Source organism: Oryctolagus cuniculus, chromosome 11 (genome assembly GCF_964237555.1).
Source record: "Oryctolagus cuniculus chromosome 11, mOryCun1.1, whole genome shotgun sequence".
NCBI classification, from domain to species: domain Eukaryota; kingdom Metazoa; phylum Chordata; class Mammalia; order Lagomorpha; family Leporidae; genus Oryctolagus; species Oryctolagus cuniculus.
In genome coordinates this window covers 114,730,916-114,756,868 of record NC_091442.1, presented here as the reverse complement: position 1 = coordinate 114,756,868, position 25,953 = coordinate 114,730,916, and the positions used below count along the sequence as shown (strand labels likewise).

The 25,953-nt window shown below is 65.5% G+C and overlaps 1 protein-coding gene and 1 long non-coding RNA gene across 2 annotated transcripts; both read right to left on the bottom strand.

Annotated features, from left to right (window-relative positions):
• Positions 1-798: 798 nt before the first annotated feature.
• Positions 799-25,327, bottom strand: MICALL1 (MICAL like 1). The gene is made up of 16 exons (XM_051840046.2): positions 24,818-25,327; positions 20,324-20,372; positions 19,890-20,031; positions 15,025-15,113; positions 14,152-14,294; positions 11,244-11,689; positions 10,132-10,189; positions 9,035-9,414; positions 7,757-8,172; positions 4,969-5,103; positions 4,421-4,547; positions 4,233-4,323; positions 4,071-4,144; positions 2,936-3,050; positions 2,737-2,783; positions 799-1,901 (listed from the first exon to the last, which is right to left on the bottom strand). Exons 1-16 carry the CDS (start codon positions 24,961-24,963, stop codon positions 1,780-1,782), a joined length of 2,580 nt encoding a protein of 859 aa, XP_051696006.2. The 5' UTR covers positions 24,964-25,327; the 3' UTR covers positions 799-1,779.
• Positions 11,842-14,145, bottom strand: LOC138844438 (uncharacterized). Its single transcript, XR_011380282.1, has 2 exons — positions 12,791-14,145; positions 11,842-12,411 (listed from the first exon to the last, which is right to left on the bottom strand). It is a non-coding gene; the product is annotated as an uncharacterized lncRNA (long non-coding RNA).
• Positions 25,328-25,953: the final 626 nt, after the last annotated feature.

The window sequence follows — 25,953 nt, the reverse complement described above, 5'->3', positions numbered from 1 at the left end:
TGACCTTGAGAAAACCCATGGCCCCAGCCCCGTCTGCATCTGCAAGCCCCGCCCCCCCTCCCCCCCAGTGCTGCTGGGAGGACTGGCTGACAAGGAAGGCAGCCCCCACCTGCCCGGGCCCCAGGCTGCCGACACCCACACGCCCTGCCTGCTGCCTTCTCCTTGTCCTGTCCCCCCACATCAGCAAACCACTGTGGGTTTTCAGCCACCACTTCCTGGCTGTGTAGGCACACTGCAGTGTGCACAACCAACAGGGTAAGTGCTGGCTCGGGGGAGCCTCCGTCCACACACCCACAGGAACCTGCGGGCGGAGGTGCAGCGTGGCGGGCCAGCCGCCGGCCACCCTGACGGCCCTGCCCCCGGACGACAGCCCGGCCCGACAGCCCCCACTTCAGCACGTGGGCTGTCAGCACTCCCGCGCGCACACGCACACACATGCACGCACACACCGTCTGCAGGGAAAGGCCCGGCCTCCCTGGGCCCGTGCTCTCGTGCCCGCCAGCTCCAGCTCCAGCCACCGACACGGGCTCGGCTGCCCCACCACTCACCTCCTGATGCTGAGCCAACCCTCAGGTTACACGCAGCCAGCTTCGCTTCTGTTGCCTGCTGTCCCCACAGGCCTTGGAGATGGCCATGTCACCCGGCACGTTTGGAAGGAGACGGCTCCCTTCGAGGGCCCTCTTCCGGGGCAGGGAACCATCGGGGCCGGGGGCTGTAGAAGGCCCACAGAATCACCTGGTCTGGCCCTGCCCAGGCAACCGCGGGTGGGACTAGAAATTCAAAACATCCATAGCAGGCTCTGTTTTCAGTTGATCATTTTGTAGGCTCACGAACGACGGCTCGATACCCAGCGATAGCGAGGTGGCCCTCGGCGCACACAGGTCCCCCGCCCTGCTCTAGGTAAACCACCCCAGCGTGGCCCAGGTCCTTCAGGGCAGCCTGGGACACCTGGCCACGAGGTGCGGCAGGGTAGGCAGGAGGGCAGGCGTGGCCGTGGCCTGAGTGGTCTCCATGGATTCCTGGTGAGGGCCAGTGACAGTTCATCGGCGTGGTGTCCTCACAGAAGAGAGGGCAGCTGGTGGCCCGGGGGCATCCCGGCGACAGCGTAGGGCACAGTGCTCGGATGCACAGCTGCGGCTCATGTCCCGGGAAGGCCACGACCCCTCCCCTCCCACGGCCCTCCAGGTGGCCGAGTGGCCTGCAGTCCCTCGCCAGAGGAGACAGGCTAGCGATGACCCCACAGGTGCCTCTCACTGGGCCGGGGGCACAAGAGGAAGCCGAAGCAAGGGCCAGCCGACAGGACAGACCAGGGTTAGCACCTACGTCAGCACGGTAGCGGCCAGGGCCCACCGCTCCCCGCGGGGTTGTTAACGGGGCAGCCCCTGCCCCAGCACGGCCCTGCAGCCCTGCGCTGCGGGGAGCGGGTTTCCCTGCAGCTGGGGAGAGGAGGCACGTGCGGGCCAGGCTCACTCCTGCCTGCCACAGCACGGCCCACCGGGCAGCTAACTCAGGCCGAACCAGAGACTTCACAAACGCGCCCGAGCGAGGGGGTGCAGGGGCCTGCGCTGGCCAGGGAGACGGGGCCCCGGCGCCCGCCCTGCCTCTGCTCCTGACCGGGCGGGTGCAGTTCTCAGAGGCCAGTGAGGCGGGGCTGAGTCCCGGCTGCCCGCGGCGGAGAACGGGGACCAGCCGGCGGACCTGAGGAGGGGAGGCCGCACCGCAGGCTGCCCGCCCAGGGCCATCTCCCCGGGGGGCGGCTGACGGGGCGGCTCCCGCCCGCTAGCTCCTGTCGCCGGGGGCCTGGCTCTTGGCGGCACGCTTGTTCCCTAGCAGCTTCAGCACCTTCATGGTCTTGAACTTCCCCTTCTTCCTGCTCTCGGGCTCCGCCTCCCTCTGGAACTCTGAGGAAGAGGAAGGGGGACAGGCGATGAAGTAAGGAGGGGGCGGCGGTCTTTCCGGGGCAGATGCCAGCCAGCAGGGCTCGGCGGTCCCTTCACACCTTCCCGGCCTCCCCCATCGCTCTGGAGCCGGGGAAGTGTCCTCCCCAGGGGCCAGGAGACACAGGCCGGGCCAGCCTGATCCTCCCGGCCTGGGGCTCACAGCGCCTGGTTCCAACGCAAACGCCAGCTGCCACGCGGGGAGGAACCTCAGAAAGCACCTCTCTGACACCGAGCGTCGGCAAGGGAGCGTCGGCAAGGGAGCGTCGGCCTCTGGAACAGGCTCGCACCACCGGCACCATCTGTGGGCGCCAGGCCCTGGACTAAGTGCGGAGCGCACGGCGGGAGGGCGGCCGCCACCACCCCGGCGCCTCGGATGCGGAGAGGTTGGCCCCGGCGCCCAGCCCATCCGTGCCAAGAGCTGTGGCTGGAAGCCGCGTGGTCAGACTCCGGCCTGAGTCACAACTTACCCACAAGGCCACAGAGTGAGTCACCGCTGGAACTAAGGAAAACCCCAGGAGCCCGGGACGGCAGATCGGACGGTCCGATCCAGGCACGCTGTCAACCCGCAGCCCCTGCTCCAACTCCCCAACAGACCAGTCCTCCCTGTGGCCATCAGGGTGCCCCACAGTCGTCCTCCAAGCCAGCCACGGCCTTCCCAGCTGGGGACTGGCCTCCCTTACCACGCACAGCCTTCCCAGCAAGACCAGGCTAAGGCGTCGGCGCACAGCCACGCAGCGGTGCCCCGTCCACTCCCCCTCCCCCAGCTGAAAGCACACAGGAGTTCTTTGGGCCTCACCTTTCTTCCTGATCATGGCTTCCAACATCTTATCTTCCTCTTCCTCCCTGGAGTGAGAACGGGAAGCTCGAGTGCCCCGAGGAGCAAGGGCCAGACCATCCCCGCGTCCCTTCCAGCGGCCAGGGCCACCAAGGGCCGGGGCGGGCTGTGCTGGCCGGGCCTGACTGGGCCCCGCCCGCGGCCCCTCCCCGCCCAGCACCTCTGCCGGTCCTCGTCCAAGCAGTTGACGATGGCGTTGCGCTGCTCGATGAGGGTGACAAGCTCCTGCATCAGCACCTTCTCCCGCAGCCGGTCCTCCTCCGTCCAGTCCTTCTCTGCCAGGGAGGAGAGTCAGCGGCGTGAGCAGTGGGAGAACCCTCTTCCGCCCCAGGATGCCGGAGGCCAGTGCCCGAGTGCGGGGGGTGGGGGGGCAGCTCCGAGCTAGGTACCAGGTGCAGAGAGCCGGGGCCCAGCTGGGTGGGGCTGCAAGTTCTCCGGGAAATGAAGATCCAAGGATGGGCCCGGCACCGTGGCTCTGGGTTAAGCCTCTGCCTGCGGCACCGGCATCCCATTTGGGTGCCGGTTCTCGTCCTGGCTGCTCGACTTCCGAATGGCCCCTGTGCCCATGTGGGAGAACTGGAAGACACTTCTGGCTTCACATCGGCCCAGCTCTGGCTGTTGTGGCCATTTGAGGAGTGAACCAGCGGATGGAACCTAATATCTCTGTCTCTCCCTCTCTCTGTCTGTGACTCTACCTCTCAAATAAATAAATAAATTTTTAGAAGAGACAAGGATACAAGGCTGCTACCCACAAAGCCCCTCAGGGGGCCCAGCACGTGTTTCCAGGGGTCCTGCGAGTGCTCACTCATGCAGGCGACAGAAGTGCACGAGGCTTCGGGGGGCAGGATGGGGAGACGGCCAGAGCCCCGGGTGTCCTCCCACAGGAGGAACACCATCAGCCTTGCAGCATGGGGGCAGGTCCAGGAGCTTAGGATGTGCGGCCGCCACAGGGGGCCGGACAAGCCCAGCTACACCCACTCTGGCCACAGGGTGTCGCTGCGGCTCCCTCTGAGCCCTGGCCACGCCCAGCCTCCTGGAGATCAGGGAGGCCTGGGAAGTCCTGGGGCTTCCCCCCGCGGGCGCAGGGGCCCGACCGCTGTCCCCGCCGGCCAGCGCAGCTTGCCTGTGCTGTCAGAGACGTGGCGGGGGCGTGCTGGGCCACAGGAGTGCGCAAAGCCCTGGCCCCCCGCTCTGCGCTCTGCAGGGCCCCGCGGGTCCCTGCCTGCATCCTCAGAGGCGCCCCCCCGCCCAGCCCCGCCCCGGCCCCGTCCCCGGCCAGGCGCGGCTGCACTCACCCGGCTTGTTGAGGAGGCAGCGGAGCTCATACTCCACGTCGGCCTGGCGCTGCTCCAGGTGCTGCTGCTTGAAGCTGCGGGGCGCGCAGAGGGCGGCCGTTAACAAGGCTGCGGGCCGGTGCTGAGCCAGGAGGACCCCGGGCCCGGGGGAGGGGCACTCACACGTAGATGAGCTCCGACTCCCGCCGCACCAGCAGGTGCTTCTCGTGGATGAGCCTGAACCAGTCCACCAGCATGTCGTCCTCACAGCCCTCTGGAACCAGACACCAGCAAGGCCGGGGCTGCCGGGGGTCCCAGCTCGGCTCCCCGCCACCCCGGCCCACTGGCCAGGCCCTCCCCGGGCCCCTCACCGCTCCCGCCACCGCGCAGCCTCTCCTCCAGCGCGACCCCGCGGTGCTCCAGGGCATCCAGCTGGCGCTCGATGGTGTCCATCTCTCCGTGGATGTCCTCCTCGGGGATGTGCTGGTCAGCCTGCACCTGCCCCGGGGCACGCTGCGCTGGTCACGGCAGGCTCCCGGGGCCTGCACCCCAGGCTGGGGCAGGTGTGGGCATGCAGGCAGCCCCGCCCCTCCATGCACCGCCCCTGCCCTCCCTAGAAACCCCTCCCCCTCTCTGGCGCTCTGGAACATTCTAACCAGTCTAAGGAGACTTCCGCCATGGGAGCGCCTGACACTTGGGCTATTGTGAGCGACACAGTGACCACGCCACCCCTGCCCTGCCCTCAGTCCCCGGGGCTGGACGCTCCGCCTCCCAGGTGGCCCCCCCAGGGCCCCTCCTGGACATCCGAGGGCAGCAGCCCGGACGGCCCAGCCTCGAGGGACTCCCTCGGGCAGCCTGAAGCTGGGAAGGGAGGGTGTGGGACCCAGGCCGGCTGGCGGCCGGGCGCTCCCCCCGGCACCTTGCGTTTGATGAGTGGGAAGCCGTGGCCCGGGGCAGGTGGCCTCACTGGCTTGGATCCTTTGGTGGCCTTCTTGGTGGCTGGGGACGCGGCAGGGGACGGCTTCCGGTTAAAAGGATTCTCCTTGCAGGAAGACTGGAGGCAGGGAGATAAGGCAGGGTGAGTCGGGGGAGGGGGCCGCGAGCCCCCGCAGCTGATGGCGTGGACCTGCGGGGAGCAGGGAGGGCGCAGGCCCGGGACGGGCGGGGCGGGGGGGGGCGGCAGACAGCGCCCCGAATGCCGGCTCCGCCACCCTGAAGAAACGTTTCCACTTCCAGAGCTCTCCCGGGCGCCAGGGCCACACTGATGCCGCACCCACTGTGCTCCGTCCTGCGTCTCCGGGGCTCCCGCCACACCCACTGTGTTCCGTCCTGCGTCTCGGGGGCTCCCGCCGCACCCACTGTGTTCCGTCCTGCGTCTCCGGGGCTCCCGCCGCCTTTGCACTTGATGAGCCCAGGCTCTGCATCCTTCTGGGGAGACCCCTCCCGTCTCTGAGGCCAGGCCAGCCGGGCGGCACCGCCTCTGGGGCACGCAAGGCCCTGACACCACACAGCGGCCATAGCTACCTATGCTCCCCGCTCGTCAGCACGGCGGCTGGGAGTGCCCAAGTGACCCAGCCTCCTCCCAGCAGCCGGGCTGGGCTGGGGGAGATCCTTGCAGGCTGGGGCTGGGGGAGATTCTTGCAGGCTGGGGCTGGGGGAGATTCTTGCAGGCTGGGGGTGGGCTCCGGTTTCCGAGGCAGGGACAGTGCTGGGGTGGAGCAGGGCAGGCAGTGTGTTTGCTTCCCAGAGGGCAGCCCCGCCAGATGCACTGGGGCTGGGGCTGGGGCTGGGGCTGGGGCTGGGGCTGGGGCTGGGGCTGGAACCAGGGCCTTTGAGATTCTCTCTGAACCCTGGGGAGGGCGGGATGGAGCCCCCCCCCAAGGAAGCTCTGCTGGGGATCTGCCCCTCCCACCACAAACCCCGGGGGGCCCAGCTGGGCCACAAAGCCCAAAGCCTCCCCCTCCAGGGTTTTCAGGCTTTCCTGGCCACAGCTCCTGCAAATCAATGTTGGCTACAGCCCCAGGGCCCCGCCCCCACCCTCCCACACCCAGGAGCCCAGGGGCTCCTCTCACTAGCGAGGGGAAGCTGGGGTGGGGGGGAGGTGCAGGCAGAGCAGGAGTCGGCGCACAGGGGCCAGGGAAGGCTGAGTGATGTCTGCAAGGCGCAGGGTTAGGGCCAGACCGAGGGCCGCCTTGCACCCTGCACGGCTGGCATCTGCAGGTGCCTGTGTGCTACAGGCCTTGGGCACCGGGAACCTGCGGAGGGTGGCACGGGAGCGGCCCCTTCACCAAGGGGAGCCCAGGGGGACTCCTGACCCCAGCAACCCCAGGCTGTTGGCATGGAGCAGAGAAAAAGCCCACCGAGCACAGCCCACCGCCCACAGCGCACAGTGCACAGCCCACGTCCCACCACCCACAGCGCACAGCCCACCGAGCACAGCCCACCACCCACAGCATACAGCCCACCGCCCACTGCGCACAGCCCGCCGCGCACAGCCCACCGCCCACAGCACACAGCCCACCATGCACAGCCCACCGCCCACAGTGCACAGCCCGCCGCACACAGCCCACCGCCCACAGCGCACAGGCGGCTGCAGAGGAGCCATCTGAGGCTGGGCGTTGGGCACACACGTAAGCCACCGCTCGCGACATCTGCGTCCCGTATCAGAGAGCCTGGTCTGTGCCCAGCTGCTCTGCTCTGATCTTGTGGACGCACGTGCTGGGAGGCGGCAGACCCTGGCTCAAATGCCTGGGCCCCTGGCCTGTGTGGGACACCCAGCCTGGCTTCCGGGCGCCTAGCCTGGGCCTGGCCTAGCCCTGGCTGTTGCGGGCATTTGGGGAATGAGCTAGCACGTGGACAATCTCTCTTTCTCTGTCTCTCTTCTCTTCCTTTTGATTAAAATGAAAATGGAAACACACACGCACACACACACACACACACGCACAGCCTGCCCAAGAGGGGCCCTTGGCCAGAGCTGCCTCACGCCCAGTCCACCACCAGCACTAAGAGGTGACAGAGCCCAGTCAGGGGGTGGACACCTGGGGACAGGGTGTCCCTGTCTTTCCCTGCAGCCCCCTGCAGGACACACACCTGCAGCCTGGTGAGGGCTGACCCCGCCCACACTAGCTCCAGCACCTCCCCCAACCTGGCTGTGAGCACCATGCGGACGGGGCCACCACGTCCCACCATCTTGAGTCCAGGCAGCCCACACGGGAGTGCCCAGTGAGCCCCAGCCGCTCCCCTCCACTCTGTGTCACCTGACCACCTTCTAGAACATTTATGCTGCCTGTCTCCCTGAGCAGACTGAGCAGGAGGGCGAGGACATGGTCTTAGTGTAACTCTGGCCAGGGCCTGGCCGGGGTGAATGGGGGTCCGGATGGTGGACCCAGGGGGTGGGGCTGCAGAGGGCGGGCTGATGGATCCCAGGTGGGCCTGTGTGCAGGCAAACCATGCCTGGAGGTACAACAGCTGGAGGGCCCAGCAGGGGGACAGGTGAACCACAGGCGGGAGGCCTGGCAGACAGGTGAAGAGACGGATAGGCAGACCTGTGCCTCCCTCAACAGGGTGCTCAATGAGGGCCATGGCCAAGGCCACTCCAGAAGTCAGAGGCCAGCACCGCTGGGAAGGCCCAGACATCCCTGCCCTCGAGAGCAGACCCGTGCCTGCCAGAGAGGACCCGGCCTCCAGCGAGGGCAATGGGCACTCACCTTGAGCTGCAGCTGGGGGGATGAGGTTCCAGGCGAAGGCGCAGGGCTCCTGTCTCCCGCCACTGAGAGGGGGGTGGGGGTGACGCCACTGCTCGGCTTGGCTGGCTGGGGCCCTGGGCCGCCCCGCGTCCTGGGGGCAAGGCTGGGGCCAGCCTGTGGCGTCTGCTCCACGCTGGGCTGTGCCAGCTCCCCAGAGGAAGACAGGGAGGAGTCGGCGGAGAGGTTGGCAGAGTTGCCAGGGGCGCCGGGGGCGTGCACGGCAGGCTCCGAGGAGCTCTTGGGCACAGCCGGAGGCTCTAGCAGCTGGGCCCTGCCACTCTGGCTGCAGCTCTCGGACGACAGGCTCTCCACGCTGAGCGCGGGCGACGGCGTGGCCGATGGGGGCTCCGAGTGCGAGAGGCGGGAGGCGTGCAGAGCTGCGAAGGATCAAGTGCGCGTTGCGTGAGGGGCCCAGGCAGGGCTCTCAGCCTCGCCTGACCTGTCCTCTGTCCCCCCCCCTCACCATCTGCTCTGCCCCTCCACGCTCTCCCTCGCCCAAGTGAGCCCAGAGGCAAAGCTGGCGCAAGGGAGGCCGGGGGGTGGGGGGAGCGAGAGCAGGAGCAGTCTCGCTGTGGCCAGATCTGGGCCATGGATCCTCCTGCAGGGGCGAGTCCACGCTCCCAAGCCTGTCACCGGCCTGAGATCTGTTGCTTCAGAGGGGAGAAGCCACCTCCCCCCGCCAGGGCTGGCCTGGCAGCCAGACGCGCCCGGCTCCAGAGCTCAGGCCTGCCGCCACGTCCCAAACCTGCCTACGCTCCTACCTCTACTCATGCAGACCACGCACGGCTCAGGGGCCCAGGGCTCCAGGGAGACCACCTGAACCCCGACCGCAGCCGTGTCTAACACGCTCTCGGCCCCAGCCAGCTCAGAGGCAGCCAGACCCCAGCCGTGCTGGAAGGTGACCAAGCCCAGGGCATGCGGACTGGGAGAGGCGGGCATCTGGCACGGTGGCTAAGGCGCCGCCTGAGATGCCCGCATCCCATGCTGCAGGGCCTGGGTTAGAGTCCCGGCTCCACTTCTGTTTCCGGCTCCCCGCTAACGTGCACCCTGGGAGGGAGGCGGCAGGTGATGGCACAAGTACTTGGGTCCCCACCACCCACAGAGGAGGTTCGGATTGATTTTCCACCTCTCCAAGGTGAGAGGACACAGGGAAGCCCAGCGGTATTCGGTCTGCCGAGGGGCCCCTACCCCACCCGGCACCGGCAGGGACAGAGCCAGGGCTCCAGCACTCGCACTCACCGAGCGGGGACGCGCTGGGCGCTCGCGGGGCAGGGCGCTTCTTGGTCTTGGGGCTGCTGGTGGGGGTGATGCCGTACCAGGGATGCAGGGACTTGGGTGTGGCCTCTGGGTGGGCAGGGCCAGGGCTGGGGGCCGCCGAGGACTCCTCCCCCTGCTCCTGCTCCTGCTCCTCGTCCTCCTCAAAGGGGTTGTAGGGCTTGGGCTCCTGGGCAGCCGCAGGGCTCTGCTGGGCCACCTCGTCCACACCTCCGCTCTCCCCCTGTTGGCCGCCGCGCCTTGGTGGTGCAGGGCTGCCGCTTGGGGGCAGGGGTGCCGGCTTCTTCTTGGGCTCCGCCTGCACCAGTGTGATCCAGGGGGGGTCCTTCCTGGGGGCCGGCGTCCTGCAGGGAGGTGGAAGGAGAGGAAGCCATTCATGGAGGCTGGACAGCGGCCTCCTGCTCTCTCCTGAAGGCTCTGAACCCGTTTCACAAGGGGCCGGTGAGAAACCACCCCTTCCCTTGTCCCGCCCCCAGGCCTGTGGGGCAATCCAGGCCAAGGCAGAAAGGGACGTTACAGTCACATCCCCGCTGGACCCAGGAGGCCAGGGAAAGGAGCCTCCCTGGGCCTGTGTGGCCCTGCGGTGTCACCCGGCCTGTCAGTCTCTCCATGTGCCCAATAGGACTAAGATCCCCGCGTGCACGGGGCCACTGAGGGCCCAAGGGAGCCACGGTGTTCCCCACCCGAGCACCTGCCGCAGGCTGGGCCCACTGCAAATGGTACCTGCGGTGCAGCCCTGGCCCACCCACCTCCCCCCAGACAAGCAGGCAGCACAGCGCCCCCTGCAGGGCTGCAAGCACCCGGGCTCGGCTGTGAAGTGGGGGCCTGGGACTGGGGGACCGGGAACCAGGTGCGCTTTTCCAGGACTTTCCAGTGGGGCCCGCGGAGGGGAAGTGGTTCCAGGGTGGCTGCCCCCACCCCCGGCGCTGCTGACCACGGCAGCGGCGACGGGAATCGAGGGGATGCAGGGGAGGGGATGCACGCCCAGCTCTCCCTCCCCATCCTGAGCCCACGCAAGGCCTCTGTCCCAGAGCAGGAAAGCCCCCCGGGGCCCAGCCTACCTCTCTGACAGCTTGGGTGTCCCCCTCGGCCTGGGGACAGGGGGCTCGTGCAGTCTTCCTGGATGGGAAAGGAGAGTGAGCCAGGCCTGTGGGGCCAGCAGGGGGCGGCCCAGCACCCGCCCCGCCCAGGAGTGCCCCCTCTAGATGGTCATGACAGCCTCCTGTACCCTCGCACTCCAGCCCAGGTAAGCAGGAGAGTGGTCAGAGGGCCAAGGCCAGGCCACCTGAGACCCCGCTTGCATGTGCAGTTAGGAAATAGCATCTCAACTCAACCAGGCGCCACCTCCTCCAGGAAGCTCCCCTGGCTTCCAGGTGTCCCCTGGGAATCCCACGCAGCGCCTGCTCCTGCCCTCCACTGGAACACGGCTTCCATATCCACCTGAGACCCTGAGACCCCTGCCTCTCTGCCCCACTGGTAGCACCTCGAAGGCACAACCAGGTCTGAACAGTAACTGGGTCCCAGGGCCCAGCTCAGTGAGTACTGAGCAGAACCGGACACGGGAGGTCCCGGTGCAAGCCCCAGGGAGGCCCAGGGAGGCTCCCCCCCGACTCAGACTCCAGCGTCTTCCCTGACAAGGTAAGGGCTGGCTGCCCGGCGCACGCTGTAGTACAATCCGCTGTGTGTCCCCCGAGCTCAGGTAAACCCAGGCAGAGCGGGGCCAGGGAGAGTGGGCAGGGTCCCCACTGCAGCCCAAGCAAGGCCACCCGCCCTGCCAGTCCCTCAGCCCTCCCCCAGCCCAAGCTCTCCCAGCCACCAGGTAGGGCACAAGAGGTCGCCTGGGGCACGCCCGGGACTGCCCAGGACACCAGTATGCACAGTCCCCAGATGTGCGCTCACTACTCACCCTGGACCTGGGGCACACAAGATGGACACCAAACATCGCAAATGTCCCAACCCACGCTGGAGCGGAAAGCGCCCGGCGCTGGGAACAGAGCCCGGCACACAGAGCCGCTGGAGAACGCTCTGCCACAGGCAGCGCCAGCTTCAGAAACACAGGACGCCCCAGCACACGCACAGCACACGCCACACGCCACTCAGAACGAGCAGTGCACCCGACGCACAGGGACGCAGACCGGCACCTGCTGCCCGCCCCAGCTGGGCCCTCGCTCACCGTTCACAAGGCCACTGCTGCCAGCCTGCTCCGCCGAGCCGTCCTGCTGGAGGCTGGACCGGGGCCGGGGCGTTGGCGGCGTCGGGGCTGGGCTCTCAGGCGCCTTCCTAGGGGCGGGCGTGGGGCGGCCGGCTAGGGGGCTGGTCAGCTCCTGGGATTTGCTGGGAACCCGGGGCTTGGCGGTGATCTGGGGCCGGGCCTCGGGGCTGGCTTTGGGCTCATCTGCTTCGGCCCCTGCAGCCACGCAAGTGCCGGGGCTGCCTGCCTCCCCATCCTGGGTCTCTTCGGTGGTCTGCGGCGGCCTTGGCTGTGTGGGTGGCCCGGACCTGGGTCCCAGTCGTCCTCCTGGGCCCAGCCTGGCACAGTGTTCTGCACACTCGAAGGTGCCCTCCTCAGGCCCGCTCCTGTAAGCCCCGGGGAGCAGGGTGCTGGAACACTGCCGACACCTGCCGGGCGACAGGACGGGGCTTCGCTGGGCTGTCCCTCCGCCCTTCCTCCCAACTGGCTGTCCCTCCGCCCCTCGTCCCAACTGCCGGCCAGAGGGACCCCAGCGCAGCGCCCTGCACCTCCCAGAGGAAAAGGAAAACGGCACCCCTCAGGAGCAGAGTGGAACAGTTAAAGTCACGTGCAATAGGCCACAGGAATTGTGAAACGCGCCTCCGGCGTGCGCTGCAAGAGGAAGAAGCCGGGGTCCCCGGCAGAGGTGCCACACAGTGCGCGTGTGGCCACGTGGCCGTGGCAGGAAGTCCAATCAATGGCTTTCACCCAAACGAGTCCAGAAGGCGGCAAAGTCCGGCCGTTCTCCCAGACCCTGCCTCCAGCCGTGCACGCGCAGACTCGAGCTCCCGTCACGGCTGTGTGTGCCGGGAGCGCCTCTGGCTTCCTTTGCGAGTGCGTTTACTGCAACCTGCGGCTCCTCCCCAGGACGCCCCAGTTCTGCGCTGGGTCCCCTCGCAGGCACCGCACTAACCCACAGCAGGTGCAGGCTGGAATCCAGTCGTCGGCCTCTCCTGGCCGTTCCGTTTCCTTCTCTGCTGTTTTTGGTTGGGCTGTTTTGGTGACGTGTACGATGTTTTCATCAATTTACTAAGTTTCTTATTTTCTTTGCCTCCTGGTGCATTTTATTAAAGCCTGGCTTTCCCTGGGAGTCACACACTTAAAGTTCTCTCTCACTTTTTTTTTTTTTTTTTTTTTTTATTTTATTTTTTTTTTTGACAGGCAGAGTGGACAGTGAGAGAGAGAGACAGAGAGAAAGGTCTTCCTTTGCCGTTGGTTCACCCTCCAATGGCCGCCGCGGCCGGCGCGCTGCGGCCGGCGCACCGCGCTGATCCGATGGCAGGAGCCAGGAGCCAGGTGCTTTTCCTGGTCTCCCATGGGGTGCAGGGCCCAAGCACCTGGGCCATCCTCCACTGCACTCCCGGGCCACAGCAGAGGGCTGGCCTGGAAGAGGGGCAACCGGGACAGAATCCGGCGCCCCGACCGGGACTAGAACCCGGTGTGCCGGCGCCGCTAGGCGGAGGATTAGCCTAGTGAGCCGCGGCGCCGGCCTCACTTTTTTTTAAGATTTACTTATTTATCTGAAAGGCGGCCGGTGCCGTGGCTCACTAGGCTAATCCTCCGCCTAGCGGCGCCGGCACACCGGGTTCTAGTCCCGGTCGGGGCTCCGGATTCTGTCCCGGTTGCCCCTCTTCCAGGCCAGCTCTCTGCTGTGGCCAGGGAGTGCAGTGGAAGATGGCCCAGGTGCTTGGGCCCTGCACCCCATGGGAGACCAGGAAAAGCACCTGGCTCCTGGCTCCTGCCATCGGATCAGCGCGGTGTGCCGGCCACAGAGCGCTGGCCGTGGCGGCCATTGGAGGGTGAACCAACGGCAAAGGAAGACCTTTCTCTCTCTCTCTCTCTCTCTCTCTCTCTCACTGTCCACTCTGCCTGTCAAAAATAAATAAATAAATAAATAAAAAATAAAAAATAAATTTATCTGAAAGGCAGAGTTACAGAGAACGAGGGATCTTCCATCCACAGGTTCACTCCCCTTAAAGCAAGTTCTTATGGTTTTAAAAAAATTCTTCCCTTTTCTCAGTGGCATTTAAAGTACACACTGTTCCCGTGGCTGGTGCTGTGGCGCAGCAGGTTAAGTGGCACCTGCAGTGCCAGCAACCCCTATGAGCACAGGTTCAAGTCCCGGGCGCTCCACTTCCAATCCAGCTCCCTGCTAATGCACCTGGGAAGGCAGCAGAAGACGGCCCGGGTGGTCGGAGACCTAGACGGAGTTCTGGGCTCCTGGCTTTGGCCTGACCTAGCCCCGGCCTTTGTCCCACTTAGGAGTGAACCAGAAATACTCTGTCGTTCTGCCTTTCAAACAAAGAAAAAAAGAAAAGTTTTTTTTTTTTTTTTTTTTTTACAGGCAGAGTGGACAGTGAGAGAGAGAGACAGAGAGAAAGGTCTTCCTTTGCCGTTGGTTCACCCTCCAATGGCCGCCGCAGCCGGCGCGCTGCGGCCGGCACACTGCACTGATCCGAAGGCAGGAGCCAGGTGCTTCTCCTGGTCTCCCATGGGGTGCAGGGCCCAAGCACTTGGGCCATCCTCCACTGCCTTCCCGGGCCACAGCAGAGAGCTGGCCTGGAAGAGGGGCAACCGGGACAGAATCCGGCGCCCCGACCGGGACTAGAACCCGGTGTGCCGGCGTCGCAAGGCGGAGGATTAGTCTAGTGAGCCCCAGCACCGGCAAAAGAAAAGATTTTTTTTAAAAAGTATTTGATGTTCCTTAATCATCAACAGGTAGCCACCCTCAAAGAGCTTGGGCTGCTGGGAGCTCATGGATGAAGTGGGAATGAGCCACGCGTGGGTGCCGAGTCCCTGGCTCTGGGGATGGTAGGAACAGGCTCCTGCCCCAGCTCTCCTGGCCACTCACCGGAAGCAGTGCCGATGGTAGAGCCTGCCCTCCACCAGGTACCGCTGCACCAGGTGCACGTGCTGCCGGCAGGCCGCGCAGGTGCTGCTGGGAGTCCGGTGGGTGCCCTGCTCCGACAGGCTGCCCGAGGAGAGCTGCTCGACCTGCAGGGCACAGGACAGGCGGAGAGGGGGTGGGGGCCCGGTCACAGCCACCCTGTTCCAGAACACTCCCCCCGTCCCCCTCCTCCCCCGTGCGCCAAGCTTCCTGGTGGTGATGCAGAGGGCAGAGGACAGCAGGCTGCCTCCTGCCCCCACCTGCGGGAGCCAAGGGCAGAAAGGGGGGAGACTCGCTCAAGGCCCGGAGCCAGGATGGAAACCTGTGGTTCCTGGTTCCTGGGGCCCTCCCCTTTGGGACTGACAGACCACTGGCCTCCTGGGCCCACCTCATCTGTCTTCTCCCCTTCCTAGCTCTGGGACCTTGAGCCAGCTGCCCGAGTCTCTGGGCCTTGGGATCCCCCCGGGGGAAACTGGACTGGTACAGCCCTGCCAGCCTCCATCCCAGCCTCCCCGGAGCCCCTCAGTACAAAGCGCTGCTCTCACTTCCTCTAAGCTTTTTGGAACAGGCAGCACGGCCCCCGCTTCCCTGCTGAGTGACCTTGGGCAAATGACTAAACCTCCCTGAGCCTAGGTTCCTCATCTGCGTTTCGGGGCCTGCAGCACCCACCTCCCCGAGCTGCCTGCGGAACTGAACCGTCACACTGGATCAGGAATCGGGAGGGCACCCTGGCCCACGGGGACGAGGGCAGAGAACATCCTCTGACCAGAGTCCCCGCGTGACAGTCGCCGCCATGACAGCTGCCCCCTACCCCCTTCCCACCCCATGCCTGCCTACCTGAGTCTCCTGTCCCGGTTCCTCTGTAGGGGGCGCTAGAGCCGGCGGAGAGGAGGCTGCCGGGTCCCTTCTGGGGGGTGACACGCCAGCTGCCAAGAGACAGGAGAGGGGCCCTGAGGCACGTGGAGACCCTGGAGGCCCAGGCCTGGAGGAGGGCCGGGCACAGGGGTGTGCTGGGAGCTGCACGGCCGGCCATGTGCGGAGGGCAAGGCGCCCGGCCCCGCTGAGCTCAGTAAAGTGGGGCAGGGGAGGGGGAACTCCCACTGCGGGTAGCCGAGGGGAACAAGAAGGCAACAGCACAGGTGCGGGGGTGGGGGGGGAGGCAGTGCCTGGGGTGACAGGGAGGGCGGGGGCAGGGCCCTCCCCCACCCCACCTCGACCTGGGCTCCTGTGAGACTCAGCTGCGTCCTCTGACTCCCTGGGGTCTGCTGTGCACCGTCCATCACAGCACAACCCCAGAGGTGGACACCCTGCAGGGAGACCCACGTCCCCCGGGGCAGCGCCAATCCAGCTCCCGGCTGAAGTCCACTGGGAGGCCACAGGTGATGGCCCCAGGTATCTGGGTCCCCGCCCCCCACCTGGGAGGCCAGGATGGAGTGAGCTCCCGGCTCCTGGCTTCAGCCTGGCCCAGACCAGACAGCTGCAGGCAGCTGGGGAGTGAATCAGCAGATGGAAGGCCTCTGCCTCTCTCTCTCTCTCTCTCTCTCTCTCTCTCTCTCTCTCTCTCTCTCTCTCTCCCTCTCCCCCCCTCCCCCTCCCTCCCTCCGCCTTTCAAATAAAGAAGTTGGGGAACTGTGGGGGGGGGGTTGGTTTCACTGTGATAACTTTAAAAACCAAACCCGGCCTCAGTGTAGTCTAAACCGGCACTGACCAAACCTCGGTGGCAGCCCGCTGGCGGGCCCTGAAATCGGGCAGTGACGGCACACGGCACGTTCAGAAGCCGGGGCGGGAGAGCAAGCACGTGCACGCATCACGTGTTCCCAGGGGAAGCGCTGCTCCCTGAAGCTGCTTCAGTCACACACGTGTGCGTGACGTGGGACCGGGACGCCCAGGCGCCGACCCAGGTCCCTCGGGGGACCCTCACCGCCTCCTCTTCACGCTCACTCCCTGACAGCACACACCCTCCGCTGCCCCTGGCCTGGAACGTTCCTCCCCCTACCTGCACAGGGCCTCCTCCTCTGAGGCTCTACTCTAACATCACCTCCTCAGGGCAGCCCTCCTGGATCACCCTTACTGTCTTCTTTTTTTAAATTATTTATTTGAAAGTCAGAGTTACAAGAGACATAAAGAAGAGACAGAGAGGTCTTCCAACCCCTGGTTCACTCTCCAAATGGCTGCCACAGCTGTGGCTGTGCCAGGCCGAAGCCAGGAGCCAGGAGCTTCTTCTGGGTCTCCCACGTGGGTGCAGGGCCCCAAGCACTTGGCCCACCCTCTGCTGCTTTTCCCAGACCATTAGCAGGGAGCTGGTTCAGAAGTGGAGCAGCTGAGACACGAACTGGCGCCCATATGAGATGCTGGCGTCTCAGGCAGCAGTCCCCCAACTTTGTCTTGATGCCCTGTGGGGCAGGCTCCCCTCCTGATTTCCCACAGCCTCGGGACCTCTCCAGCCAGGCTGGGGCTCTTCACGGGCAAGGTCCCTGGGCAGGGTGCCAACACCTTAGCCGGGAGCAGGCCCCAGGTTACCAAGGCAAGTCTGATCAGTCATGCCCAACAGCCCCCACGTGCCCAGGACAGCTGGTGGAGCGGCGCAGCTAGCGGCGCCTCTGGGACAGGGGCACTGCCCTGCCCCTGCACCTCAGCAGCAGGTGGGATAAACACGGCTGCACGTAGGGACCAAGTGCTAGGCAGACAAGCGCCGGGCACCAGCGTGCGGCCCATGCGGCCCTGTCCCAGCGCCTGGGTTGCAGTTCCGGCTCCACTTCCGATCCCAGCCTCCTCCTAACGCTCACCCTGGGAGGCAGCAGTGCTGGCTCCAGTACCTGGGTCCCTGGATCTAATTCCTGCTTCTAGCTTCGGCCTGGCCCAGCCCTGGCTGCGGCGGGCATTTGGGGAGCGTATCAGCAGATGGGAGATCTCTCTATTTCTCTGCCTTTCGCATAAATTGTTTAAAAAGAAGGAAGAAAAGCACAAGCTACAGTTATCAACAAGAGTCCCCCCAGGGTGGGGGGTGCTCCCACCAGACACAGCACAGGAGTAGGGCCCACCCTGAGGGTCCCAGGAGGAGCGGCCCTGCAGGGTTTCCTAGAGAGGTTTGGGTTTGGCCCTGAGGAAGCCCCGGGAGAGAAGGCTGAGGGTGACCCTCAGTGCACAGGCCAATCGGGTCCACGCAGTAGAGCAGCGCAGGTGCGCCTCGACTTCCCAGGTGGAGAAGGCACCTGCCTGCCGCCTGGAACCTGCCAGCCTCGCGGCTCCGCAGCCCAGCTCCCTGCAGAGCGCCTGCTGCTTCCCCTCACTGCCCAGCACCGTGGGGGAGGCTCGGACCAGACCACAGCCAGCCGGTGGCAGCTATGGTCAGACCCAGGCCCAGCGCTGCGGCGTAGCAGGTAAAGCCGCCGCCTGCAGTGCCGGCATCCCACATAGGCACCAGTTCGAATCCCAGCTGCCCCACTTCCGATCCAGCTCTCTGCTGTGGCCTGGGAAAGCAGTAGAGGATGGCCCAAGTCCTTGTGCCTGCACCCACGTGGGAGACCCGGAGGAAGCTCCTGGCTCCTGGCTTCGGATCGACACAGCTCTGGGCATTGCGGCCAATTGGGGAGTGAACCAGCGGATGGAAGTCCTTTCTCTGTCTGTAGCTCTACCTCTCAAATAAATGAATAAAATCTTTATTAAAAAAAAAAGAGAGAAAGAAAGAAGAGATCAGACTCTGAAACGTCAGGTAGATTCTACTAAATGGGTGCAGCTTTGGCACCATCACGCGTGGCTGTGTCGTTTGTCTGGGACACCTGTCGTAGGAAGGGTGACCGTGGGTCCTCACATCAATCCTGTGAATGACTGATTGATTGATTTGGAAGGCAGAGTTATGAGACAGAGAAGGAGATACAGAGATCTCCCATTGGCTGGTTCACTCCCCAAGTGGCCAAAACAGCCAGGGCTGGGTCAGGAGCCAGAAACTCCGTCCAGGCCTCCCACAGGGGTGCAGGGGCCCAAGCACTTGGGCCATCCTTCTCCGTCTTCCCAGGCGCATTAGCTGGGAGCTGGATTGGAAGTGGAGCAGCAAGGACTCGAACCAGTAACCATGTGGGTGGTCGGCATCTCAGGTGGCAGCTTAACCTGCTGCACCACAATGCCAGCCCCTGATAGGCGCTATTCTAATCCCCGCCACAGAGGGGAAACTGAGGCAGAGAGGCATAGCAACTGCCCCACTGTCCCACACAGAATCAGTGGCAGAACACCCTGGGAGGCAGCGGGTGGTGGCCCAAGTCCCTGGGTCCCTGCCACCCACGTGGGAGACCCGGATGGAGTTTCCCCAGCAGTTGCAGGCATTTGGGGAGTGAACAGAGGATAGAAGAAATCTGTCTCTCTCTCTCTGCCTTTCAAAGAAAGAAAGAGAAAGAGCAAAAATGGAGTCCCAGCTCTTCTCCCCAAACGCCTGCTCAACTATCATGTTAATTCCACATTCTTTTCATTCTTGTGCTGCTTCTGTATGGTATAGTTTCTATAGCAAGCATGAGTTAGTAAGGAAAGAAACCGTGACTTCATGAAACACTCTTTAAAAGGAGAGGGGCTGGGCTGGGACGCGCCAGGGGGAGAGCGGAGGCAGACACAGGGCCCCGGGACAGCGGCGACCCACGCGGGCTCCAGACACCCTCCGGACACCTTCCGGACACCTTCCGGACACCCTCCAGACACCCTCCGGACACTTTCTGGACACCCTCCGGACACCCTCTGGACACCCTCCGGACACCTTCCGGACTCCCTCCGGACACCCTCCAGACGCCCTCCATCTGCTGTGTGACCTTGAGCCCCTGCTTCCCCTGCTGGGCCCAATTCCTCCCTGCAGGAGGCCCCAGCGCTCCGGGGGGCTCCAGCCTGGGGGTGCTCAGCGCAGAGCTGTCCCCTTGGAGCCCACGCCCAGGCCGCCCAGGCCTTGGGGGTCACCCCGTGTCACTCCCCGTGGAGGAACGACACAGGACCCTGCGCTGTTCTTTGGTCTGCTTGGCCCTCCCCGGGTTTGCTGCTGGTTCTTCCCGGGTTGGCTACCGACCCTTCCACCTCCGTGGAAGGGCGGTTCCCCCTGCCACTTTTCCCCACTTCTGCGGGGGAGCGGCACACCGCCGGCCGTCTCTCTCGGGGGCTGCACAGGTGTTCCTTCAGATAGATGTTCCTGGTGCATGTTGTCTCTCTCCTCCTTTATAGTCCTCTTCCACCAATCCCAACTCTGCTACCCACACGCCGAGTACGCTGCTCTCCTCCAATCAGGAGCAGGTCCTACAGTTTATTGGTTGAACTGGAGGCAGCTGTGTAGAAGCTATTACCTCCTCTCCCAGCGCCATATTGTGGGAGAGCAGATGCATAGAATAAGTCTTAATTCCAGTAACTTAGTCTAGTCCGAGTTGCTCCCCACAACCCCGCACACAGGACAGAGCTGCCGCAGACAGGAACGGTGCGGGGGGCACTCCCCCAGCTGTCCCCTCCAACCTGATTTTGTTCGCTTTTTGGTTTCCGTATTTGCCGCCTGTGTCCACCCACAAGCCTGCAGGCAGCGGGCACCCTCGGGGGCCCCAGGGCCGAGCACCGGGCTGAATGAGCACAGGACTGACCGAGGGATCCAGGGGACGAGGCTCCTGCTGTGCCCCCGCCCACCCCGCCCAGGGAGAAAAAAAGTAACAGGACCAGGACCAGCCTCCCCCACCCCCCCGCCTCACCTTGGCCAGGGGCAGCAAAGTGGTTGTAATACTGGGACACGTAGGTCATGATGCTGAGGCTGTCGGGGACGCGCATGGAGACCATGTCACTGGGGTCCAGCAGAGCGGGGATCCCCAACTCTCTCTCAGCCACGTCGAAGGCCTGCGCGGGGCGGGAGGGTGAGCAGGTGGTGTCAGGGGGCCCTGGGCAGGGTGGGGGACTGTGGGCTCCCCACCCCCACCAGGCCCACAGGATGTGGAGCAGGGGCCAGCCTGAGGCTGCAGGCACAGGGGGTCCACAGAAGAGGGGCTGGGGTCTTCTCTGGGAGCTGCAGCCCACAGACAAGGGCAGCTGAAGGGCAAGATCCTTGTCACACACATGTGCACACTCAGACACACACGTGTGCGCACACACACACTCAGCCTCTTGGGCTTCCAGCTGTCTGGGGACTCACCAGACGGTTATTCTCGAAGATGTTGTCTTTGGAAAGTGAATCGAAATCTCTGCAAAAGGTAAAAAGGGGAGGGTTGATCAAGAGAGGGGTCACAGGGGCTGCGCGGTGGGGCCGGCGCGGTGGCGCAGGGGGAGCTGTCGCACACGTCACCGGTATCTCACAGATGGTTGGAGCCCCAGCTGCTCTACTTCTGATCCAGCTCCCTGCTAACGCACCTGGGAAAGCAACTGGACATGGCCCAAGTGCTTAGGCCACTGCCACCTGTGTGGGAGACCCGGATAGATTCACGGCTCCTGGCTTCAGCCTGGCCAGCCCTGGCTATTACAGCTATTTGGGGAATGAACCAGCGGACTGAAGATCTCTCTTCTCTCTGTCCTACCTTCTCTCTCTCTGGCTCTTCTTTTTAAATTTTATTTAAAAGGCAGAGTGACAGAGAGAGGTAGAGAGAGAGAGAGAGAGAGAATCCTCTGTCTGCTGGTCCAGGGTTGGGCCAGGTCAAAGCCAGGAGCCAGGAACTTCTTCCGGGTCTCCCACGTGGGTGCCGGGGTCCTAGGACTCAGGCCATCTTCTACTGCTTTCCCAGGTGTGTTAGCAGAGAGCTGGATCGAAGTGGAGCAGCCGGGACTTGAACCAGCGCCCATACGGGATGCTGGCACTGCAGGACAGGGTTTTAACCCGCTGCGCCACAGCGCCAGCCCCATGGCTCTGTCTTTCAAATAAATAAATCTTATTAAAAAGCAGAGAGAGAGAGAAGATGTGACGGGGGCAGGGGCAGGGTGTGGAGTTCGCAGTGGTGACGTCACAGTGGCCAGCGTCGGCCTTGGCAGGGTTGGGGGAGGTCTGCGGGTTGCAGAGGAGCGGGCGAGGCAGCAGGAACTTGCTAACCTGTGGGCTCTTCAAAAAGTTCATGGACAATGCATATTATGAAAAAATGTCTCACCAAAACAAACTTATCTCTTAATTCCATTTTGCATGAACTTTTCGAAGGCCCCTAGCAGAGCTGGGGCTGCCAGGTTGCATGGGACAAGCTCACGGTCTCTGGAGGCATACAGGCAGACTGCGGCCAGGAAGCCGGCACTGCCGTCTGAGATTCCCCACTTCCCCAGGAAGCCGCCTGCCTGCTGAGAGCCCAGAGCAGGCGTAACAGGGCCCAGTGGACCATTTTACAGATGAGAACGCTGAGGCCTGGACAGGGGAAGTCACACTGCCAGCCCTCGCCCTGCACACCCCAGGCTCAGAGCGCCTTCTCCGACGTGCCAACTCCGAGCCCAGGCCCAGGACAAATGTTTTTCTTCATGGAGCCAGAACAAGTTGGAACCAGAGAGGAAATGGTATACACTCAGAGCCCCAGCTGAATGGCTGGGGCACTGGGGACTACACTGGGACAGGTGAGAGGCGGCCCAGGGACCTGGCATGGGACAGCTGACCGCCTGCTGGCTTTATTTATCCCTCACCCCCCTCCTGACCCCAGGGCCCTGGAGGGGTTGAAACCAGCTTGAGGCAGCTCAGCTCCCTGCCCCGAAGCCTCCTGGGGCCCCGACCCCACAGCCTGCACTTCCTTCTAGGATTGCAAACTGCAGCTGCGAGGGCCTGAGACAGGGGAGGGCTGGAGGCCCAGGCCCTGTTCTCCCAGGCCGGGCTCTGTGACCTCAGGCAGGTCCGCAGCCTTCCGGCCTCCGCCTGCGTCCCCACCTGCAGGCTGGGGAAAGCATGGGTGCCGCCTCCCAAGCTGGCGTGGGCACTGGCAGGTGGGGCTTGGTGAAGCGCAGGCCTCCCTGACACGAGGGAGCCAGGCAAGCCCACCCCCCTCCTCCTGCCCCTAACTAAACCCTGTCCAGGGGCGGGCAGGGACCACGCACCCTGGACGGCTGCAGAAGTGGGCAGCTGCAGGACCCTGGGCTCCCGCTGCACCCCTGCATCACCCCCGGCCACGTGTCCGTGCCCCTCGGCTGCTTCACTAACTCCACGGTCTTCCCACACCTGACAGTGCAGTGCGGCCCTAAGCAAGCTATTCTGCCCCTCTCCACCCAGGCCCCTGCTCCCACGCTGGAGACACGAGTGACCAGGCTCGCCGTGCATCCCCGTCTTCCTGGCAGCGCTCCTGCAAAGGGTCAGGTCGCTATTTCGTCCACCTGGAGCCCCCACCACTCTCCACTGAGTGGCCGGGCACTGTGGGCCGTTGGCCGCATAACCGGTGAAAAGCCTAGGGGCAGCCTCCCGCAGGAACCTCCTCCACCATCCCGCCTCCATCTCCGTCCCTACCCGACATCGGGTCTTGGTGACAGATTTTCTCAGAGTTGCGGAGGCCTGGGAAGTTCTATTTGGCTCTGGGGAAAACGCAGGACTCACAGATGAAACCCACATGGTCCCCGGCCTCAGGAACCAGTCCAGGAATGGACCAGCCTCCCTGCCGCCCCAGCCGCACCCAGCAGAGGCACTGTGGAAGCCTGAACCGCTCTACAGCAGGGCTCTGGGCCTCCCCACCCCCACGCCCAGGGCTCACAGGGATCCCGCCCCACCACCACCCATGCCCTGCAGGGGAGCTGGGCCTCAGTGGGCCGCGTGATGGCACAGAACCTCCGCTCCCTCTCCAGCCACATCCCTCCCCTGCCTAAAACCCTGTGGTCCATCTCCTTAGCACCGGTGCTCGCCCCAGGAGGTCTTCCCAGCCCAGCCCGGGCCCTTGCTGGAGCACCTGCGGTTCCCACGGGAGCCCGGTGGCCAGACAGCACCAGCACGGAGTAGTAACTGTAAATACGCGCTGGGTAAACGTGGGCATGGAACAGCGCCAGCAGCCTCTGCCGCCCAGTGCCAGGGTGCGAGGACGAGGACGGGCACCTGCCCGCGCCTGACCACACGCAGCCCCCCTGACAACGCTGCAAGCGTCGGAGCTCGGGCCTCACCATGCAGCCCCCGTTACACACGCCCAGCCAGGCAGCCCGCCCTGAAACAGCTCAGCTCCACCCCCGAGGGCTTTCCCACGCTAGGCCACCCCTGCCCCGGCCTCACGGAAGACCCCCCCCCCAAGTCCCCAGCTCCAACACGGACCCAACAACAGCACCCTCCTCCTCTACCTTCCCAGCCCACCCAGCGCCTCCATCAGCAGTGACACAGGCCTCTCACCTCCTCCTCTCTCCTCCAAGGCCCCACCCCCAGACCTGGGACCGCCTGGTGCAGAGTGAAGCGGGTGTGTGTGCACCACAACCCCTGGGACCATCCCTCCAGGTCGGCAGGTGCAAGGACACAAACCCTGCCAGGCTGGGGTGCCTCGCTTAGGGCCGGGGGAGGGGGAGCCTGGAGGAGGGCGCTGGGGAGGCGGGGAGGCGGGGGCCAGGACTCCTGTCCCAGATTTCCAGGTGTGACCTGAGGCCAAAGGCCAGGTGGGCACAGGTGAACTCTCACTGTTTCACAACGCATGAACTAACAGAAGGAGGTTGGGGGGGGGGGTCTGAACTCACTCTCCCCTGAGACTCTCACAGGGCAGCTCCAGGCAGGAAGCGGCCATTTCTCAGCCTGAGCAGCCGGCTGGCGGCTGTCCCTGAGGCCGTGTCTCTCCCAGTGCCACCTCTGCTCCTCTGAGCGCCAGAGCACAGCAGGGTGCACGCCCACTCATCCAGAAACTGTTACCGTGGGGTCCCCTCTAACCCTCTGGGTTAGAACTGGGCTGGTGCCTGCAGACAAGATCCGCCCCACCATGAGTCAGAGAAGCAGGGACCCCCTGCACTCACAGAGCAAGGAGCCCCCGCCCCAGCCCCACCCCCACCCTGTGGGGTGTAGGGGGTGAACATGGCTACCCTTTGCCCCCCCAGATTCCCCGCGGGGCCCTGAATTACAGTGACATAAAACGGATTAACAGGAGAAAAACCGCATTTAATTCCCTTTGTCTGCATGGAAGGCCCACTAATGGGACTGGAAGCTGTGTCTGCGGACACGAAGGGGATGGATGAGGGCTGGGGGCTCCCGGGCGAGGGAAGGAAACGCGGTCCTGCCGCGCCGCGGAGCCCCTCGGTGACCCAAGTGCTTTCCTGTCCATGGAAATTTCTGCTGCAACAGCACCGCCCCTCAGGAACCATCTGCAGGTCTCAGACCAACTCCATAGACGCCTAGGAGAGTGCACTTGGGGGTGGGGCATCCTGACCTCTACAGCCGTAAGTGGGGCACTGGGGCTCGGCGCGCCCGTCCCCCAGGCATCCGGCGCAGGAGGGGCGCGGGTCCCCAAGCAGAGGGCTCAGCGTCCCGCGGGCGGGGCCACGGCCCCCGCGAGGGTTAGGACCCCCTGTCCGGCGGGCGGGGTCCGAGCGGCCGAGGGGGGAGGGGTGCCGCCGGGGCCGGGGTCTCCGCGCTCCGGGCCGTCCCCGGGGGGCGGCGCCTGCCACCGGCCGGGCTCCGCGTCACTGAGGGGGGCGGCGGCCCCCAGCGCCCGCCGCCGCCGCCGCCGCCGCCGCCCGCCCGTCCGTCCGCCCGCCCGTCCGCCCGCCGCGCCCCGGCACTCACAGCAAGTCGGGCCGGTGGCGGTGCAGGATGGCGCAGAAGGCCAGGCCGTCCCGGAAGGAGCTGCTCAGGTCGCGGATCTCCACGCCGCGGTAGCCCTCGCACTGGCGGCGGCACCAGGCCAGGAGCGCGCCCCGCGGCCCCGCCATGGCCGCGCGGGCCCGGCCCGGCTCGGCTCCGGCTCCGGCTCCGGCTCCGGCTCGGGGGCCGCCGCGCGAGACCGATTTCCGGCTGCGGCTGCGGCGCGCCTTGCCCGGCGCCTCTCGGAGCTCGGGGCGCCCACCGGCTGGCGCTGGGCGAAGGGCGCGGGGCGGGCGGGCCTCGCTGTCCCCGTCCGACTCCGGCGCGGGGCCCGGGCTCGGCTCCCGCCGCCGCCGCCCCCGCCCGCCCGCCCGGCCGGCCCGGCCCTGCCCCGACCTGCCCGAGCAGCCGCCGCCCCGCGTGGCCCGGCCGGCCGCCCTTACTCACGGCGGCCCGCTCGCCTCCTAGTGGGCCGGCCGCGGGCGCGGGCCTCCCGCCGCCCCGGTCCCCGCCCGAGGCCCGCCCGCCGCCGCGGGGGAGCGGGGAGGGGGCGGCCTGGCGCCCCACCCATCTGCGGCTCCGCCCCTAGGCGCGGACCCCCAGCCCCCACCCAGAAGGTCAGACACCCGGTGGCCCGTCTGCCGTAGGATCCCTACTACTCCTTCCCGGGCGTGCGCCTCGCCCGGGCCAGCCCTTGCCACAGTGACTTCCCCCCACCAACACCACGCTGCCCACCGGGACTCCCCCTCCAGAGGCGGGACACCTCCCGCTTGCTCCCCACTCCTGAGCGCCGGCAGATTTCCCCCACACTAACCTCAACCCACTCGATCCTGGCCTGAAACCTTGGGGACATTCCCCTGCTGGGCCGCCAAGTTCCCTCCCGGCTCGCGCCCCCTCAGCCGGCTGACTCCCGCCATCCCCTCCCCATGCAGTGCAGGGGGAGGGGCGACTCATGCCCCCTCCACCACCGTCAGCCCCAGGGTCCACCCGGTGACAGACTGAGTGCCCCAAACAGCAAGCAGGACCTCTATCCCCCGGGAAGCTCAGGGATCTGCCCCGCCCCCGGGCCTGGGTCCCCTGCAGGTCGGATTGGAGTGACAGGGCCTCAGGCCTATGGA